At 40.4% G+C, this 21,462-nt stretch overlaps 1 protein-coding gene across 1 annotated transcript in view; it reads left to right on the top strand.

Annotated features, from left to right (window-relative positions):
- The first annotated feature begins 5,940 nt into the window (after nt 1-5,940).
- The window catches only part of LOC137371748 (carboxypeptidase inhibitor SmCI-like), a 52,926-nt gene continuing 37,404 nt past the window's right edge, over nt 5,941-21,462 (top strand). Inside the window, exons 1-2 of the mRNA XM_068034591.1 lie at nt 5,941-6,141; nt 12,614-12,814. Coding sequence (XP_067890692.1) covers nt 6,069-6,141; nt 12,614-12,814 — 274 coding nt within the window. The 5' untranslated portion in view covers nt 5,941-6,068. The remainder of the gene's footprint in view (nt 6,142-12,613; nt 12,815-21,462) is intronic.

The following is a 21,462-nucleotide window of genomic DNA, read 5'->3' as shown; positions in this document are numbered from 1 at the left end:
AGTATTATAATCAGTAAATATTGACACTTGGTTTGTGCTTTTATATTCACTTAATGAAACCAAACATTCACTATTACCAACAAAATATCCAAGGAATCCATTGATTAGATGATGTCACTATTGTCAAGACCTACTAATATAATGTTCTCCTTTTTTTGTCACACAATCTCCATTGTTCTTTGTACCTTTCTCTGTCAGGGATCCTTTAACCACTGTCAGTAGATTCTCAAAACCTCAGGTAATGACAGTGAAACAATTACTTGGGAATGCATGAAACTAGCCAGTTTTTTCATTCCTTCTAGTAACCCATTACTGTTTGTTGGATCACGTATGCAGTTGGCTGTGGGATTTTCTTATACAATAGTAACTAACTTCAAAAGTACTTCATTGGTTGTAAAATGTTGAGATGCCCTGAAGACGTGGTAGGCACTAAATAAATCCAAGTTCTCCCTTTCTTTCATGTGAATATTCTAATTTAATGAATACTCCTCTCACTCTAAACTTACATCCCTGGACAGGTGAATAAGATTATTTTCACATCTTTACTGTGGTCAATATTTACAAATATCAGATTGCTCTGATACTTTGAAATTCTCAGCATAAAATAACAGTATGAACATTGCATTTTCGAGAGTCACATTTGTATTTTCCTGATTGTAGAGGCATTAGAGTTGAGATACAAGCACAAGCAACAAATTCAAGAGTGAATCATATATATTTTCATCACAGACTTTTGTTTTACTGCACTCATTATTCATTTATTCCACATGTAAGTAGAAATTCATGGACTCAAGTTTGAAAAGGATTAAAGCATTCTAAATCCTTTCCTAGACAGCAAAACAGAAAGTCCCTTTTCATCACATTGACAGCACAACACCACTAAGCGAAGGTCAGGCAGATACAAGTGAGAACCGGAGAGTACATCACCCATTCCAAGCACAAAAATAGTGAATCTGCCTCTACAGAAGATGAGACAAGACTCAGCGCAGTTACCCATGGCCATCACCAACAAATAAATCCTGCTCTTAAAGCTTATTTAATGTTACTATTTATATCCAAGCAAATACGTCCATGGCAACCAATTTGTTGTTATCAATGTATTCTGGTATTCACTTGAAAATGCGATGCATAGAAATTAGCCATAAAATACAGAACTTGGATTCATGTCTGTGGTTCACCACATGCTGATTTATAAATTTCAGCAGTATTGGTGTAAGATCACTGAGGAAAAATCATACATTTGCTTATAAGGTTAAAGGAAATCTTTCAGACCAAGTCAGCTGAGCTCTTCTGGTAAACTGGCCATAGCTGTAGACCTGAGAACAAATAGTTCTCCTGCCCTTTTAGCATGGACAGTACATGATCTTTAGATTAGTTTAGAGATACAGCACTGAAACAGGCCCTTCGGCCCACCGAGTCTGTGCCGACCATCAACCACCCATTTATACTAATCCTACACTAAGCCCATATTCCTACCACATCCCCACCTGTCCCTATATATTTCCCTACCACCTACCTATATTAGGGGCAATTTATAATGGCCAATTAACCTATCAACCTGCAAGTCTTTGGCATGTGGGAGGAAACCGGAGCACCCGGAGGAAACCCACGCAGACACAGGGAGAACTTGCAAACTCCGCACAGGCAGTACCCAGAATCGAACCCGGGTCCCTGGAGCTGTGAGGCTGCGGTGCTAACCACTGCGCCACTGTGCCGCCTCAGATACCATAAAAAGGGAAAAGAATACAAGTGCATTAAAATAAAAAATTATGTAAAAGTAATGTTTAAAGAAAATGTCAATAGGAAAATAATTTTATTTTATTTAGAGATACAACACTGAAACAGGCCCTTCGGCCCACCGAGTCTGTGCCGACCATCAACCACCCATTTATACTAATCCTACACTAATTCCATATTCCTACCACATCCCCACCTGTCCCTATATTTCCGTACCACCTACCTATACTAGGAGCAATTTATAATGGCCAATTTACCTATCAACCTGCAAGTCTTTGGCATGTGGGAGGAAACCGGAGCACCCGGAGGAAACCCACGCAGACACAGGGAGAACTTGCAAACTCCACACAGGCAGTACCCAGAATTGAACCCAGGTCGCTGGAGCTGTGAGGCTGCGGTGCTAACCACTGCACCACCCTACTGAACAGTGTATTTTGTGTGGATTGTATGTATGGCGTGCAGATGCTGCGATGACACAACTAGCTCCATCAAAATGCACATTCGCTGACATGCAAAGCTTCTTGAAATCCCCCCCTACTGTCAGAGTGCAGGCCATGAAATGGAAATGGCCATGACTTCTTAATCCATTCCCAATCTTCACCATGTCCTGACATAATGATAGATGCTTGGTAAACTCTTAATTTCAGATTCACATTCTAAGTCATGTTATTAAAAGGAAAATTATAGCTAGCACCAGTCTCCTAGGGAGTGCAACGAAAGTGAGTTGCGCAAGAGAGTCATCAACAAGATTGTCAGTGGAAAATCCTTGCCACCCAATAGCCACCCTTTGGTTTGCTGTAGTGGCTAAAATGCAGCTTGCACATTGGATTGCTGCAGAATGAAGGCATTGTGACTGCAGCCAGGATACTGGGCATTGACCAGCATGAATCTCTGCCTATCATTGCACACCAGCTAGATGTCGAGGGAGTGGAATCTCTTTAATTTCTGGTGTAGGGTAGAGTTGACAAGTGGTACCTGCAAAGCAATGCACATGCAGTCATTGGCATCCTGCACGATGGGAAGCCTGCAGTTCTAGCATGCTTGTTCTACCTGCTTCTCTCTGGCAAGAGACAATGAATTGCAGTTAGCTGTCATTGAATAGAGAGCCACAGTGACCTCCCTTACTCAACAATGGATGGCAAACTATGAGATGCTGCAAATAGCTCCAGCCCCAGCTTGGAAGGAGCCGGATGTATAAAAGTTCATCACAATTGTTACCTTCACAGCTACTGGCAATGTGGTACTGTAACTGCTCTGAGGTTGCAGTTGTAACTGCAGTAGATGGCAGATTTCAGTGAGGATGTCTTTACTGAAAGGCAGGTGTCACATACATTTTTCCTCACTAAAGTTCAAGGAGGAGAATTGCTCCCTAAATACCCTGGGTAGATATAGCCTCCTGCTGAGAGCTCTTCTCCACCTCCTCCTCCTCCCACACCCAGCAGCTTGCCCTGCTCTGCATGGCCTCTGTTCATTCTGTATGTCATGCTCTGTTCCAAGGGGAATGCCAGCGAGTACACCCATGTATGGGAGGAATTGATTTGTGAAGAAGCCTTAAAGTCAACAAAAAAGTCCTTCAGCAACACCACTTCCTACAGACTTTTGCAACTTGAAACAACTTTGGAAAGTACTGAACACTTGTAGAATTATAACAACAGCCAGAAGAAATCAACCAGCAACTAACCTGTAAGAACTAGTTGGGGTGTCCTTCCTTCTGCTGAATGCGCACTCAGCTGTGTGAGGTCAAGAGAGGGGATTAGTTGGAGCACTGAGCTCCAGAATGGTACCATTGGCATCAAATCAGCATCACATGCTGATTGGCATCATGATCTGCCTGCTCTGCATACTTCCCTGGGCAGTCACTGCATTCATGCGTATGTCTTCACCGATATGGCATCCAGCGCAATTCATCACAAAATTGTGCGTGCAGACGCGGATACCATTTTAGAGATCTAAATGAACTTGTACCACTCAGAATAAAGGGGAACCTGTGGATGTGGTGTATTTGGATATCCAGAAGGCATTTGGCAAGATGCAACATCGAAGGTTACTAAACAAAATAAGAGCCCTTGGTATAGTGGGTAACATATCAGCATGAATAGAGGATTGGTTAGCTAACAGGAAACAGAGAGTAGGCATAAAAAGGTCGTTTTCAGGTTGGCAAGATGTAACTAGTGGAATGCCACAGGGATCAGTGATGGAGCCTCAACTATTTACAATCTATATCAATGCCTTGGATGAAGGGACAGAAGATATGATTGCTAAATTTGCTGATGACACAAAGATAGTTAGGAGAGTAAGTTGTGAGGAGGATATTAGGAGGCTACCAAAGGGATATAGATAGGTTAAGTGAGTGGGGAAAGATTTGGCAGATGGAGTGTAACGTGGGAAAGTGTGAACTTGTCCACTTTGGTCAGAAGAATAGAGAAGCAACATATTATTTAAATGGAGAGAGATTGCAGAACTCTGAGATGCTGAGGAATCTGGGTGTCCTCGTGGTAGAGGCAGGATCATTGAATGTTTTTAAGGCAGAGGTTGACAGATTCTTGACAAACAAGGAAGTCAAAGGGTATCAGGGTTAGGCAGGAAAGTGGAACTGAGTCCACAAACAGATCAGCCGTGATCTTATGGAATGGCAGAGCAAACTCGAGGGACTGAATAACCTACTCCTACTCTTAGTTTGTATATTTGTATGTAAACAGGGTGCCCGGTCTTACCCCTAACCTTGTGTAATTAACATGCTCAAATTTTCTTTTCAGGATTTTGAGATTGAAAAGAACTGCAGACAATGGAAATGATTCTTTTAGCTGCAGGCTAACACAGTTTGCCTCCACTGAAACATGACCCAATCTTATTGACGCAATAGTGACTCAAACTTGTTCATCATTCCCATTGACACTCCAGCAACTCACATTTGCTCATGATCTGTATCTTTGAGAATAAAATTAACGATATTAAAACTAAGTTCTTAGAATTTACATGCAAACAACAGAAAGATGGGCAGTGTACTGCTTTCAAAAATAAATTCACCTGAAATGCATTCATATCATTCAGTGATCACAGGTGACATTCGCTCAATGGTGAAAACACAGAGGTGTGTATTCAAAAGGGCATTTCAAAACTCCTTCCTTACCAATGCATGGGGTGTTTGATGGAATTGTTGAGTCTTGTATCTGGAGCACTGACATTTACAATAAAAGCAATGCAATAATCCCCATTCCTCCCCCACAGATCTCTGATATTTTACCATCAGAAGTTGACGTTCATGTTACAAATAACCTATGCCTCCGGAGAATACTTGCATCAGGTGGCAGGACCGTATCTCCAACACAGAAGTCCTCAAGGCGGCCCACATCCCCAGCTTGTACACACTACTGAGTCAGCGGCGCTTGAGATGGCTTGGCCATGTGAGCCGCATGGAAGATGGCAGGATCCCCAAAGACACATTGTACAGCGAGCTCGCCACTGGTATCAGACCCACCGGCCGTCCACGTCTCCGCTTTAAAGACGTCTGCAAATGCAACATGAAATCCTGTGACATTGATCACAAGTCGTGGGAGTCAGTTGCCAGCGTTCGCCAGAGCTGGTGGGCAGCCATAAAGACAGGGCTAAAATGTGGCGCGTCGAAGAGACGTAGTAGTTGGCAGGAAAAAAGACAGAGGCGCAAGGGGAGAGCCAACTGTGCAACAGCCCTGACAAACAAATTTCTCTGCAGCACCTGTGGAAGAGCCTGCCACTCTAGAATTGGCCTTTATAGCCACTCCAGGCGCTGCTTCACAAACCACTGACCACCTCCAGGCGCGTATCTATTGTCTCTCGCGATAAGGAGGCCCAAAAGAAAAGAAAGAATTGAAGGAATATGATCAAGACATGAACCTACTTGCCAGTTTTGTTAGTATATTTGCATTGACATGGACTTTGCATAGTTTCAAAACCCTTTAAAATGTAGCTGTATCCAAGAAAAACATGTATTGCGTTTGTGGCTGATTTTTCAGAAAAAATTACTCAGCTGTTAAATAAACTTCCACACTTCATTTGAACTATACTTTCTCGATCAGTAATGAGGAACACTAATCGATTACATGTCTTGGTGTTACGTATACCTGTAATGATTACTGTATGTATCACAGGATATGATAACGTTCCGGGTTTTGTTTGGATATAGACGGGTAGGATGCCAACGAGGAGTCATCCAGTAGCCGGAAGTAGGTGGGAACTTACTTCTGAGGACTTCGAGAACAAGAACAGAAGAGACGTGGAGAGATCGGCGCCCACTTGCAGCAATCCCTGAGGTGACAGTGACCAGCCCCACCGAAACCGTTCTCAGCTGCATCATGCTCTTCACTCTACTGCGAGTAATCGTGCTCCTTCTCATTGTGGACTGCGAAGCGATTGCCCAGACATCAGGTAAAGACTAGGAAAGACTGCTTGAGAGTAATTTCGGAGTTGTTGATTTGAACCAAACTTGCGCAGCTAATCAGTATGAGTAGGTTACAAATCGCGCAGAGATCTGAAGTGTAAACCCTTTCGCCGGAAAGTTTTGGCTGAAAGTGTCGTTAAGGCAGGAGTTATTGATGTACTACGTGCGCACCACATGTATACAGGGGAAATGTTAGAGCAGTAGGACAGTGGTGCACGTACTGTGGAGCCTGGAAAAAAAAAATCAAGTCCAACTAAAGATCTCAAAAACTGACTTTCTCACTGACCTATTCTTTTGAGCATGACATAGAACTCCAATAAAAAGGCAGCGGCTCGCAAGTTAGCACAACCCATCATCTTTGGATTCCGGGGAAATGTCGTTAACAGTACCACAATGGTGGGTTAACCTACTAACGTCAGTGCAATGCTTCATACTTCGAACTAAATTGTATCATTATCACTATATGGTTTTGATGTTTATTCTCACAGTCCACATGATTCTTATTTGACGTGCGAAATGAAAAGAAAACTAAATAAAGACTTGCATTTGTATAGCGCTTTTCACCACCTCAGGACGTCCCAAAGCGATTTACAGCCAATGACGTAATTTTGAAGTGTAGTCACTGTTGTAATGTAGGAAATAGGAGTTAATTTGCAGTGCTCCAGAAATAACTGAATAAACTGCGGATGGCTGTTTTAGTGACGCTCGCAGTTTTTGTCCCCGGTTCTCATTAAAAAAAAACACATAACTTCGATTCAATTAAACCCTCATACTTTGTCCAGGTGTGCCTATTTTGTGTTTTCTACATATTTTCAACCTGCATAATTGATTAATTTAACTATTGAATTTACTCTATAAAACATCAAGGTAATATTTTTTTGGGGGGGGGGGTGTGGTAGCGGAGTATAGTTAATACTTAGGAAAGCTGTAACATAAGACAATAACAAACCTGCAGAATGGATATGCAAATGACAAATTAATTTCAATATAGGTAAAGTGTGAAATGCTGAGTTTTGGTAAGAGAAATAAGTGAGCCACTTACTCCTTGGAAAATAAAAGTCTAAATGTGGTAGAGGAGCAAAGGGATCAATGGGTACGGATTCACAAATTGTTAAAAGTAGCAATGTAGGTTAACAAAGTCATAAAAATGCATACAATGCTCTTGGGTTTATTTCGAGAGGAAGAGAATTCAAAAGCGGAGAAGTCATGTTAAACTTGTATATAACCTTGGTTAGACCACACTTAGTTTTGGTCTCCATATTACAAAAAAATGTGGAGGCATTGGTGAAGGTGCAATAGAGATTTGTAAGGATGATACCAGAACTGAAAGGTTATAACTATCAGGAAAGACTCAATAAGCTGGGGCTCTTTTCCCTAGAAAAGAGAAGGCTGAGAGGTGACCTGATAGAGGCTTTTAAAATTCTGAAGTGATTCGATAGGGTAGATGTGGAGAAGATGTTTCCGATTGCGGGGGTGTCCAAAACTAGGGGCCATTAATATAAGATAGTCACCAATAAATCCAATAAGGAATTCAGGAGGAACTTCTTTACTCAGAGTGGTGGAACTTTCTACCACATGAGATGACTAGTATAGATACATTTAAGGGGAAGCTAGATAAGTACATGAGGGACAATAGAATAGAAGGATTTGTTGATTGGCTGAGATGAAGTAAGGCGGGAGTAGGCTTGTGTAAAGCATAAACACCAGCATAGACCTGTTGGGCCAAATGGCCTATTTCTGTGCTCTAAATATTGTGCTGTATATTTTAGTAGCAACAGTGAGGTAAATATATGTAATTTTTTAAAGTATTTCTTTTGTTCTTTCAGTGAAATATTAAATTGCTGATCCCAAGGGCAAATAGATTGGGGCTGAAATTTGTGGAACACTAGTACATTTCACCAAAGTGTTCCTTGATGTCAAGAAATGTGTGGCACCTATCTAATAATTTGGTTCACAGACTATAGTTAACTTGAATAGAAAAATAATATACTATTGCAGGAATACTGTTACTGAGTTAACATAGAATCAATACCTAAGAAAGTAACCAGGAATTATGAAGAAGTCCAAGGAATGATGTGGTACAGCTTGCATTTGCATTTGCCTTGCACTTTGAGTTTTTATATTATTCAGGGTTATACATTGTTCAGTTTAAAAGTACGTTGATCTGGAAGAGTTTAACATTTTGTAAGATTCAAATTATTTTATTTTTGTGTGCTTTGTTCCACTGTGAAAACAAGAGTGAGAGTCAATTGCAGCTCCGATATTAGCTATCTCTATAATGTTATTTTTTTCACACAAACATGCAAGAACAGGTAGAATAAATTTTTGTTTGCATAGGACTTTATTAATTTTCACAGATCTGTCAGAGATTCCCCAAGCGAAGCGCTGGAGGATTTGTATTCTATTAAATATTTCTACTGTCCCACATGTTGCTGTACAGCAGCAATACCATACTGACTGAAAAAAGGAATGGGAAGGTTGATAATTTGAGTTCTTCTATTTCTTCTGACTATAAGTTATACATGCTATATGTTGCTGGTCAACATAGAAAATCCATCTACATTTATTGAATGACAGCTGTGCAAAACATGGGATTTGCTCGAACCTGCACTTAACTCTATCAACAGTAATCCACAGAAATGGAGTGAACCATGCCAATTTATGTCAGATGGGTTTTGTATAGACTAAGTCACTGTAACTAGATATTTCACTTAAAAAACATAGGAACATCATAAATTCTGCTGTTATAATTTTGTACCATAATGGAGAAGCACAGTACAACAGTGACTACACTTTGGGATGTCCTGAGGTTGTGAAAGGTGCTATTAAAATTCAATATTTTCCTTATTCTTTTTGTTAAATTTTGTATATCTGGAGCCAAAACAGGTACAATCCAATCACAAGAGATCTCAAACTAATATGTGTGATTTGTGACATTACTGTGTGATACAAACATGTTTTCAGATTACTAACAGGAATAGCACATTCATTAGAATGTACAACCTCAGTTTAGAGAATAACAATCAGGATTTCTGAACTCAATTACAATAGTACACCTTGCACTTAGGCATATTTTCTATTTTGCATTTATAGAATGACCTCCTTCCCTGCACTGAAATAAAAATGTGGGTAGAATGTCATTAACAATCAGAAATTGGATGAGAATTGGCAGTCACATATAACAAGTCATTTCTGGCCTTGTGACTTTCCTCTCAGCCTGTAACTCTTAACCTTAAGCAATTCATTATCTTCAAGATTCATTTCATCTTTCCCTTAAAATTTATACGGGTTTGTCTCTAACCTTACATCAAGTGATTTCCAACCTTACATCAAGTCTACCACAAGGTAGGTAACTTTAACATTTGTGTAAGATGTGGAAGATTGCAGTGAATACAATTTTCTCTGACATAGTTCTCTGAGACATTAGCATGCACAGTTGTGTATTGCTAGATTAGGAGAACTTGTGTTAATAGTGTCTGTACCGAAAGTATACAGGAACCTAGAAAAATTACTCATTTCAGTTGTCACGCTACAAAGCACGAGGACTTTCTTAACATTCTACATCCCACAACATAGATTGATATGATTGCAGTTGGCTGAATACATGTCTCCAATGTGAATTTGTGCCAACTTGTATACTGCTCAGTACACTGCACATTGTTGACTAATAAGGATAAGATTTTGGTTAAAATGTGGAGTAAATTGCAGAACTAAAAACTAGCATTCTTTAAGAATGAAGGCAATCCTTTTTCTGATCAATTTTTTGTGTTCTTCTATCTGTGGATTCTACACTTCATTTGTTTTTACTTTGTTGCATTAATATTTTCTAAAGATCTAATATACCTTTTTTACTCCATCCCAATTTGTAGAGGAACATTGGAAGCACATATAAAGTAATTTTGTTCATGACATTAAGAGATCAGTTTTCCTCTGCTACACCACCCAAAACAGGGCGGTATATTAGCAGTGGGACTAGAAAATGTGGCAGGGAAGATTACAGCTGGATCTCTGCCTCTTAAATCTCTGTTTACATGCTTCCACCACCTTCCCTGGCAGGAACTTGGCCACCCATTGACCATCCTATTATATTTAAATCATGGCGGCAGTAGGGTTAAGGAAACACTATTTCCCTGCCTTCCCGTCTCTGTACTGCCAACGCCATGTCGGAAGAGAAGGGGAATGATGTTTAATGTTCCCTCTAAGCTGCATGGGTGTGCAGCCATGCAGCACTCCAGAACTTACCGTGCAGGGGGCCAAACAGGTCGCGTGCAAGAGGTGGTCCCTTAAAGATGTGCATGTGTGCAGCCATAAGGCAATCTTAAGGAGACCATGCAGTGCAACTAATGGGTTGCGCACAGCAAAGGGAAATTAGAGGGAACATTGGTGGTGGTCCTTCCTGGAGCAGCAGGAGGAAGAAGCTGAATGAGGGAGAAGACCTGGTAGACCTTCCCTCTTTTCTGAATGTCAGGTCATTCAAAACCCTTTCACAAAAATTCCTAGAAGTCTTCTGGAGGAATCTGACCCATTTAGATTTTGCTCCTCCTCATTTTGGGTGTTACATTGAATACCCCGTACAGCCATCTATGTAGAGTGAAATATTCATGAAGAGCCTACCGTACTGGTGTATTAAAGCCTGACCCAAAAAAATGAGTCAGAGTCACGGTGGGATTAAGGCAGTGAATGGCAGACTTATTTACCCTTAATATTTCCACTTTACTTTAATACTGCAGTATTTCTGAATCCTACATTTAAAGTTGAAACTTATAAAGACGTCAACATAAACAGTGTAGCTTCTCCGGGTTATTTCTGATTTGTAATCGTGGTAAGTATAGTCGGTGTTTTAAGCAGTGATATTTTTGTAAGGAAATGTGTTTGTTTTAGTCCTCATGCTGTATTCCTCGACAGTTTAGAATGGCTTACAAAGGATCGTCACTGATTTGAGTTTACTTCAGATGGAGCATCGATAATTTGAGATAAGCTACACTTGGACTGCATTGTTCTCAGATTGCACAGCTTTCTTTGGCATTGAGTTTAGTGCTGCCTCCTCATGGTTGACTTTATAATACTCGATAGTTCAGGCAGTTTTCTGGGGACCAGTTCTCACGAATAGAGTAACATGTCAATTTTTTCACAACACACTACTCTTCTTTAATAACAATCTTCTGTTGTGTTGCTTTGCAAGGTTTTCATTAATATTGATAAGAACAAGCTTAACATTTATCAAAGAAAATTTAAAAAAATGATTGAAACATCTCAAAAGAGGGGATATGAGAAGATCTTTTTTATGTAGTGACCTGCTTTGATCTTCTTGAAAGGGTGGTGGAAACAGATTCAGTAGTAACTTTCAAAAGGGAATTGGATCAATACTCAACTCACAAAGCAAAAATTTGTAGGGCAGTGAGGAAAGAGCAGAAGACTGGGATGATAGCTCTTTCAAAGAGTCAACACAGGCGTGATGGGCTGAATGGCATCCTTCTGTACTGTATGGCTCATCATCACAAAATGCTCCCACCTCTGTAATAAAAATATGAATGCAAGTCAAGTCTCTTATTAAAAGGAAAGCCCACATTCATCTTCAAACTGTAAGAAGAACTTTGCAAGTGTTCACAATATAAAAAACTTAATTTTTAATTTAAAAAATTAATTATTTTGAAATATTGTAATGGATTTAAAGTTGTTCAGAATTGTAGCTTGCAATTTAAAACACAGATTTGTATCTAAAACAGTGTAAAGGTTGTGATCAGACATGCTAAAAACCTTCAGTGCCTGTTAGGTTTCTGCATTCCAGCACTAAAAATGCTCGTCCCATTATTTGTAGGAGTTAAGCATATGTCCTTCTAGTTGATTCAGCAGGTTAAGGGTTAGAATCATAGAAACATAGAACATAGAAAAATAGGAGCAGGAGTAAGCCATTTGGCCCTTCGAGCCTGCACCGCCATTCAATACGATCATGGATGGTAAACCAAACTCAGTAACCTGTTCCTATTTTCTCCCCGTATCTCTTGATCCCTTTAGCCCTGAGAACTACATCTACCTCTTTCTTGAATATATTTAATGATTTGGCCTCAGCTGCTTTCTGTTAAACTCTATCCAGTGGAAACTGGCAGTATTCTGCAAATAGGGAAAATAAATTACATCATTTTGAAGTCAGTGGGTGTCTCAACAGTAAAGAAAGTGGAAACAAATTACTACAGTAATAGTAGGTATCTGTCACCAGAACTGTGTGGGATCAGGTTAATAATGAGTTACAATGCTCATAATGGATGAATATGGCATTTTCAGTTGTAGGGAGGTTTTCTTAATATTTTAGAACTCTGAACACTTAATAACAGGAAAATTCAAACAACATTTAACGAATAATCTTATGTGAAAAACAGGAACACATGGAACTTTCACTTGAAATCAATATTTAATTTACTTAAATCCAATAAGAGTAACACTTACCTTTTTTTCATGCAGATCACAGGCTCCAGGAGCTGCCATATGGTCATGAAATATGTACACTAAAAGCCGATGGTGGGCGCTGCAAAGCTGTAAACATAAGATATTACTACAACCTTTTCACACAGAAATGTGAAGAATTTATCTATGGGGGATGTGGTGGAAATGAAAACAACTTTGAAACCAAGAAAGAATGTCTGGTAAAGTGTAAAGCAAAGGGTAAGCTCATTAACCTCACTGTGATTGATCGAATATAACACACACTACCTTGACTCTGAATATCTAGAATTGGTCAGTGGTGAACAAACTTGGCAGCTATTCGTTACACTTGCCCGTAGAGTTTCTATGTGTTTTTGCTGGAAATTCCTGTCAGGCAACTCTCCAAGAAGCACAGCACCCTCCACAGGACACCTGGGAGCTGTGTGAACAGGGCAAGCAAACTGTGTATCTCAGACTGAAGAATATGAATGAGCCACGCAGAGTCTGAACTAGGAAGTCTTAGTTAGAATATTTGAATTCAATGTCAAATTAGGTACAGAAAGCGAAATAAAGAGAAGGAAAGTGTTACAACCAGGTGAGCAATGTGTCTCGGGGGTCTCTTACTGTCTTCTCCTGATCTTATTGTAACAGGGTTTAATTTTTAACACACCGTGTTTTGAGCTCCCCTTTTTGTGCCTCTGTGTTCACAGTTTCCAATTATCAGGCAAATAACAAAGCACAAACAGGCTTTCTGTGGTTTAAAGCAGAAAGATGCAATTTATTAAACCTTAACCTTAATTCTAACACGGTTCACGCCTGCGGATGTATAGCGCGCTCACGCTAGCATGCACATGTGATATAAACATGCAAGATAGGGACAGAAAAGAATAGAAGAACTAAGTAGAACCGTTTGAGTCAATATCTTGTTACTGTTTCTTGAGCTCTCTATAGTCCTTAATTGAAGTTATATTCTTGCGTTTTGTTGGGGCCCAGTAATCTTCTTAAAATTTTCAAGTCGACAATGGTTTCAGTTCCCTGAGAGATAGGCAGGCACCAGGCAGGAGGTGTTCTTGGTTCCAGGAGAGCACACAACATTCTGCCTGGCAATTCTTTTGTTTAGGAGTTCAAATTCAAAAAGTCCCCAGGGTGCTCAGCAGGTTAGTCATGTGACTAGTTCCTTATATGGAACAGTCACTTCACATCCCTTGTTGGATGGTGAAATTTCTCCGCCCCAGCCAGCTAGCCATGTGACTAAAACTAGTCTGACCACTGTATTGGAGAGCAACTTCAGAGTCTACATTGTTTCAACATTGTCTGTTACCGTGGAAATGTCTTTCCGGTCAGGGCTTGCAATTTTAAGTTTAATGTTCATGTGGCGAAATAATGTGTGCCTCAGTCTTGGCAGGTGAGGGTTTGCCTGACAGCTATTCATTACACTTGCTCATAGACTTTATATGGGTTTTTGCTGGAAATTCCTGTCAGGCAATCCTCCAAGAAGCACAGCACCCTCCACAGGGCAACTGGGACCTGTGTAAACAGGGCAAGCAACTGTGTATCTTAGACTGAAGAATATTAATGAGCCATGCAGAGTCTGAACTAGGAAGTCTTAGTTAGAATATTTGAATTCAATGTCAAATCAGGTACAGAAAGCAAATAAAGAGAAGGAAAGAAAGATTGGATCAAAAGAGAGAGATGATAGAGTCCCATAAAAAGTTTAAATAATTAAGATCTGAACGAATGAGACCCCACATTTGTAAAAGTAAATATTTGGTGCCAGAGAAGTTATTTGGCAATAATTAAGATTTAGCATGCCTTTAGACAGGTACTTGCACTGGAATGGACAGGCTGAAACATTTCCTGACACATTTAATTCATATTCATTAAAGAGTAAGGTTGATATTTATGCGCAGTAGATACAGACTCAGCTCACCATGGAGAATTAAGTCTCTTCCATTCTAGTCTGTATACCCTCTTAACAACATAATGTGTCAAATACAGCCAAGCAGTCTCTCTGGAATTGAAAATGAAGTATTGCACATTTAGGGTCTCATTTTTCAGGTTTTAATTGTTGTTGGACAGTTTAAAAATGTCATTTTTTTTAACTTTTCCTTTCTGTCTTTTTTCTCTCTCTCCTAATCCAATGCTTCAATCCATCTCTTTATTTCTTTTTCTGTACCTGGTTTATTATTGAATGCATCTGCTCTAACTTGCAATTCCTTCTCAGTCCTTGCGCCATTAATTTCATTGTCCTTCAATCTGATTGATTAAGGAGATACAAGGAGATACACAGTCGCTTGCCCTAGTCATTCAGCTTTCAGATGCTTTGTTTCCTTCACTGTGACGTTATCAGCTCACACATTCAGCAACTTTCCACACAAAAAATGTAAAATCCTAAACATGAAAGGGCAAGTCTAACCAATGGCAGATGTTGTTAGATACCCTGCTACAGAGAATTCTGGCCCAGTGCATTAAAAAAAAAGTCAGTTTTAACCCTAAATGGGTAGTTATCTGCTCGGACTTCAACCCTGCTGTCTCCAGTATTTGTTTTGCAGGCAGGTGAGTCCTCACCAAAAAGCAGGCGGGAGGCTTATGAATTTAGGTAAATCAGGGCCCTGTTAAAGCATATGTGTCCAGTGGTATTTCATCTGGGGTTTAAGCAGGGAGGCTGCTGCAGCCTTCCCACCAGGTTGAATCAGATTGAGAGCTGGTGGGAAGGATGTGGATGCCCTCTGGTTCAGCTGCTCTGTGCCCTCAAACTGTCTGGAATAGGTGAGGAGTAGCATTTAAATAAGGCCTGAGAGTTAAAACATCCCAGGCCTGAAACTTAGGCCATTTTGCATTCACCCCATCCCCCCACCTGCTCAACACCTGCTCCAGATTAATAGCAGTTTATAGTCAATGAAAAAAGTTATTTTATACTGTGCACATTGCAAATATATGTAATTTTACTTATATTCTCTCAGTATTTCCAGGAGAAAAAGACCTGGGAAATGTGCTGCAAGATACCTATTTAATATATCCATTGGGGCACCTGCCAGAATAGGGCAGCACAATGGTGCAGTGGTTAGCATTGCAGCCTCTTAGCTCCAGCGACCCAGGTTCGGTTCTGGGTACTGCCTGTGCGGAGTTTGCAAGTTCTCCCTGTGACCACGTGGGTTTCTCCCGGGTGCTCTGGTTTCCTCCCACAGCCAAAAACTTGCAGGTTGATAGGTAAATTGCCCCAGTTTAGGCAGTGGTAGGAGAATTGTGGGGATGTGGTAGAGAATATGGGATTAATGCAGGCTTAGTATAAATGGGTGGTTGATGGTTGGCACAGACTTGGTGGGCCGAAGGGCCTGTTTCAGTGCAATATGACTTTATGAAATGTTATCTGTGTTAGCTGAGCCAATACATACAATATTGATGTTAATGAAACCACTGACATACAGTCCATATTAAAACTATTAATGACATGTGAGAACAGCTGTCTGAATCTCTTGAATTGCTGCTTTTGGCAGGATGCTAGTCAACTTGTCCTTGCTTCATTATAGACAACACTGTTGGAGACTCATTGCTAAATATATTAGCATAATCTGATGTTTGCTGCCTTGGATGACTAATCCATCAGTCACATGCAGCAAACAGTTACACCAGGGCACATTTGGAATCATTGTACGAAGTTAAAAAGCACAGTTTATCAATTTATTATAATGAATGGCGTTAGACTTTCCCAGTGATATACTACATGATGCTGAAATATATAAACATACCGCAATGATTGGAATTAGTTCTTAAGTGATGATTCCACTGAACTTATCACAATGGGAAAATTGCCGTCACTCATCTCTCTCCCGTTTCTCTGTAGTCTGCAGGTGTTATGCAAACTTTGCTTGAAATTTTGTTGTAATTGTAACATTTTTTTTGCCTGAAAATGGAGCATTGGTACGCAAAGACTGAAAGCACCAAGCTAGCTGACATAAGCCCACATAAACATTAATAGTTAATCATTTTTCTCACCCAATTATTCACCACAACTGAACAGTATAAAATCATTCAGAAATACTGTTGATAATTCCAGGCTAGCTACACCCCTCCTCCCAGAGAAGCAGCAGCTACTAACTTGTTTCTGCTGACCATTTGCTTTCTCCCTGCGAACAGACATTATTGAAGCAGGATAATGATGTTGTAACTTATAGTGTGATGCATGTGAACAGACAGGAGAGGCTGGATCAACACAAACTCTAAAATCCATGGCAACACATTCAGCAACCAGAAAATCTTCTTGCATTCCATGAAATTGGTAATGCAAAACAACTTGATTTATGGCACAGTGACTAAAGTTTTCTGCTGCAGGACTTAAATTTTGGCAGTTAAAATGCATTGCAGCTGTAAGTCTGAAAGAAAAATCAACACCTTTACATAGATAAAAGAGAGCAGCTTGTGCAGACTAATGACTATCACAGCTTATTATACATTTTTAAGGCATCTTTCTCGATCCCAAATAATAACTTTTGAATATATATGTATAAATATTTTCCTTTAAAACAATGTAATCACACTTTTGAGATAGCAAGTATAAATAATTCCCTTATTCCTTGTCTTAGTAATTTTGCGTGGTTGTTATGCTGATATTTATCAGGGAAATATGCTGAATATGTGGAGTACTGGTACGCAAAGACTGAAAACATGAACCAAGCTAGCTGACATAATACCACATAACCATTAATAGTTAGTTAATCATTTTTCTCACCCAAGTATTCACCATTAGCCAATTCACATTACATATTAATTTCTTGTTTCAATTGGCTCTTCTCTGTTATTCCCAGCATGTACATACCTAGAATGTTGGTAATGGTCCAGAGTTGATGTGAAAAGACAAGCTTGTCAAGAGCAGTCATGCACTACCATTTAGTTACAAAGGAAAGATTCACTGTAGTCATAAAGTTACAGGGATAGAAATATGCCTATTTCAGGCCAGACTAGGTGCCGCATGACCAGTGTGTGCCTGAACCATGAGGCCCAAGGGCGAATGGAAATTAGTCCTTGGGCTTCATCACCCTACACCATACCAGCTGCTGGCACTGGTCATGCCCCCACAGGTAGCTTGCCCCAATGGGAAACGTCAATTTAAAGCAGCCAGCTTCAACAGCTTTGGACCTCAGGTAAGTCCCAGGTGGGGATTGGAGCAGACTCTGGGATGGGGTGGGTGGGGGGGGGGTTTGGTCTCGGTGGCTGTGGAGTCAAGCAAATGGTGCTGCTCCTCCTAGCTCCACAGGAAAGGGTTTTATCAACAAAATGTTTCACACTTTCCTGTTGTTGGTGGCTGCAGAGCCTGCTGAAGAATAATGAGCAAGGTGGATCTGACATTTGTCCAGCTCATCATTGACTAATTTTGAAAATAGGTATTAGTCTCCCCATTAATATATTCAAAGAACCTAACGTTTAGCGATGCCTACAAATAGGACGGACAAGCAGTGGGATCAAGGCCTGCGCAAATTGGGCTTGGTATTTAAAAATTAGCTTCCTAACGATAGTCAGTACTCGAAAAGTGAGTATATTTTCAACTTCTCATATTGTTCCATCTGCATTTTATTTGGAACTTTAAATGTTGTTTATGCTTAGGTTTTTTTATTTTTAACTGTTTCTTCTTACAGCAGTCTTTCTTTTAGGTACTGTTTCATTTATAGCAAAGTGTGCAGGGTGTGAATTCCTTTGGGGGGGGGGGGGTTCTAATAGTGTTGCTTTTTTAGAAGAAAAAGAACCATTGCTGAAGGGACAAGAAAGGCAGGTGCAACTGGACCTCATGCATAGTGTACACACCCATCCCAGGGTCTTCATGGATTAGACAGTCTTTCCTGGGCTTGCCAGAGAGATCTGTCTTTAGTGCCTCTGCCACAAAACAGACTGCCATGTAGTTGTGCCAGCCCTTGGAGGCCAACCTGCGGACAGCTTGTACCTGGAATTTCCCATGATGTGAAGGCCACTACTGTAGTGAGACTTTTGCATCACTGGATCCTTCCAAGCCACCACTGGCGGTGTATGATAAATTAGGCCATACAGTATCATTGCTGTGAAAAGGAGGCATCAGCTGAACAGGGCACAGAATTTTTTCTGGGTGGTAGGGTTCTTGAGAGAGAGAGAGCAGAGTATCCTCAATGATAGCCATGTACTGTACAAATCATTAAGCATAGCTGCTATCTCCTGACAAGCATCGTACCCCTAGGAACATTGTCAAAGTCTCATGCAGCAACACATCCACTTTATCAGCCATCAAATGGGTTCAGGTAATGTGTTGCTCTGCTACATCCCACAGACTCTGTTTAATGCTTCCACATTGGGGTCCCTTTCAATTCCTTTTTGCCTGCCACTATTTCACCCTTGGCAAATATTGACAAACATTTAAGATTCATTTACATCTTTATAAAGAATGAACCAATATTTGCTCCCATATGCAGATATTTGGCGCGAAATTGGGATAGGTAACGCCTGTTGTTTGGATGCTATTGGTGCAATATGGGGACGAAAATGGCATTTCCAGCGTTCCATACACCTATGGGGTGAGTCACACTCGGCACCATGTTGGTGAGGATGTTAGTAAGCATGCAGTGAAGGGCAGGCAGATCTGGACCTCAATCAGTGTGCAAATCGCAAAGCTGATTTGGTGCCAACAGGCCCATTTTGGAGATCAGCACTCCAGATAGGGCCTTCGCTTGACCTCGCACAGCTGAACACGTATTCAACGTTCAGAAGGATCCCTCCCCACCGATATTATGTAAAGGGACCATCTACTGCCTACATGTTGGTTACTTACATAAAATCATGAGAAATAGGAGCAAGAGTAGGCCATTTGGCTCCTCGAGCCTGCTCCGCTATTCAAAAAAATCTTGCCTGATCTGATTGTGACCTGAACTCCACTTTCCTACCCGCCCTCTATAACCCTTGACTCCCTTGTCAATCAAAAATCTGTCCAATTCAGCCTTGAATATATTCAATGCTTGCCAAGGAAGAGAATTCCAAACAATGCTGACCCTCTGAGAGAAGAAATTCCTCCTCATCTCTGTCTTAAATGGGAGATCCCTTAATTTGAAACTGTGCCCCCTAGTTCTAGATTCTGCCACGAGGGGAAACATCCTATCATCTATCCTGTTAAGCCCCCTCAGAATCTTATACATTTCAATAAGATCACCTCTCAATCTTCTAAACCCCAATGAGTATAAGCCCAACCTGCTCAACCTTTCCTCAAAATGCAAACCCCTCATCCCAGGAATCAGCCTAGTGAACTTTCTCTGAACTGCTTCCAATGCAGCAATGTGCCTCCTTAAATAAGGTGACCAAAACTGTACACAATGATCTAGGTGGGGTCTCACCAATGCCCTGTACAGGTGTAGAAAGACTTTCCTACTTTTATACTTGATCCCCATTGCAATAAAGGCCAACATTCCATTTGCCTTCGTAATTACTTGCTGTACCTGCATGCTGACTTTTTGTGATTCATGTACAAGGACATCCAGGTCCCTCTGTACCACAGCATTCTGCAGTCTCACTCTATTTAAATAATGGGTTCTGCTATTCTATTCTTCCTGCCAAAGTGGGCAACCTCACATTTTCCGACATTATACTACATCTGTCAAATTTTTGCCCACTCACTCAACCTACCTGTATTTCTTCACGGATTCTTTGTATCCTCCTCACAACTTGCTTTCCTAAGTATCTTCGTATCGTCAGCAAATTTGGCTTCAATACTACAGTTGGTCCCTTCATCCAAGTCATTAATATCGATCATAAACAGTGAAGCCCCAACACTGATCCCCGTTTGCCACCCTGAAAATGACCTCTTTATCCCAACTCTGTTTCCTGTTGATTTGCCAGTCCTCTATCCATGCTAATACATCATCCACAAGACCATGAGCTCTTACCTTGTGTAGTAACCTTTTATGTGGTACCTTATTGAATGCCTTTTGGAAATCCAAATACACTACATTTACAGGTTCCCTTTTATCCACCCTGCTTGTTACATCCTCAAGGAACTCTAATTTGTCGAACACGATTTCCCTTTCATAAAGCCATATCATATCTGCCTGATTGTACTGTGATTTTCTAGATGTCCTGCTACCTCTTTAATAATGGATTCTAGCAATTCCCAATGACAGACGTGAAGCTAACTGCCCTATAGTTTTCAGCTTTCTGTCTGCCTCCTTTCTTGAACAGAGGTGTGACATTTGCGGTTTTCCAATCCGGTGGAACCTTTCCAGAATCTAGGGAATTTTGGAAGGTTACAACCAATGCATCCACTATCTCTGCAACCACTTCCTTTAAGACCCTCAGATGCAGGTCATCAGGTCCAATGGACTTGTTAACCTTTAGTCCCATTAGTATTCCCATTACATTTTCTCTAGTGATAGTGATAATGTTTTAAGTTTCTCCCTTTTGCCTCCTGATTTTCTACTATTCTAGGGATGCTTTTTGTGTCTTCTACTGTGAAGACAGATACAAAATACTTGTTCAACGCTTCTGTTGTTTCCTTATTTTCCATTATTAATTCCCCAGTCTCACTCTCTAAGGGACCAATGTTCACTTTAGCTACTCTTTTCCTTTTTATATATTTATAAAAGCTTTTACTGTCTGTTTTTATATTTCTTGCTAGTTTTCTCTCATACTTCAATTTCTCCCTCTTTTTTGTTTAGTCATCCTTTGCTGGTTTCTAAAATTTCCCCAATCTTCTGGCCTATCACTAATCTTTGCAGCATTGTATGCCTTTTCTTTCAATTTGATACAATCCTTAACTTCCTTAGTTAGCCACGGATGGTGCATCCTTCTGGTAGAGTCTTTTTTCAATGGAATATATCTTTGTTGAGAGTTATGAAATATCTCCTTAAATGTCTACCACTGCTTCTCTACCATTTTATCCT

Source organism: Heterodontus francisci, chromosome 7 (assembly GCF_036365525.1).
Source record: "Heterodontus francisci isolate sHetFra1 chromosome 7, sHetFra1.hap1, whole genome shotgun sequence".
NCBI lineage: Eukaryota > Metazoa > Chordata > Chondrichthyes > Heterodontiformes > Heterodontidae > Heterodontus > Heterodontus francisci.
Note: the sequence above shows the minus strand (reverse complement) of the source record. Positions and strands in the feature narration are given on the sequence as shown.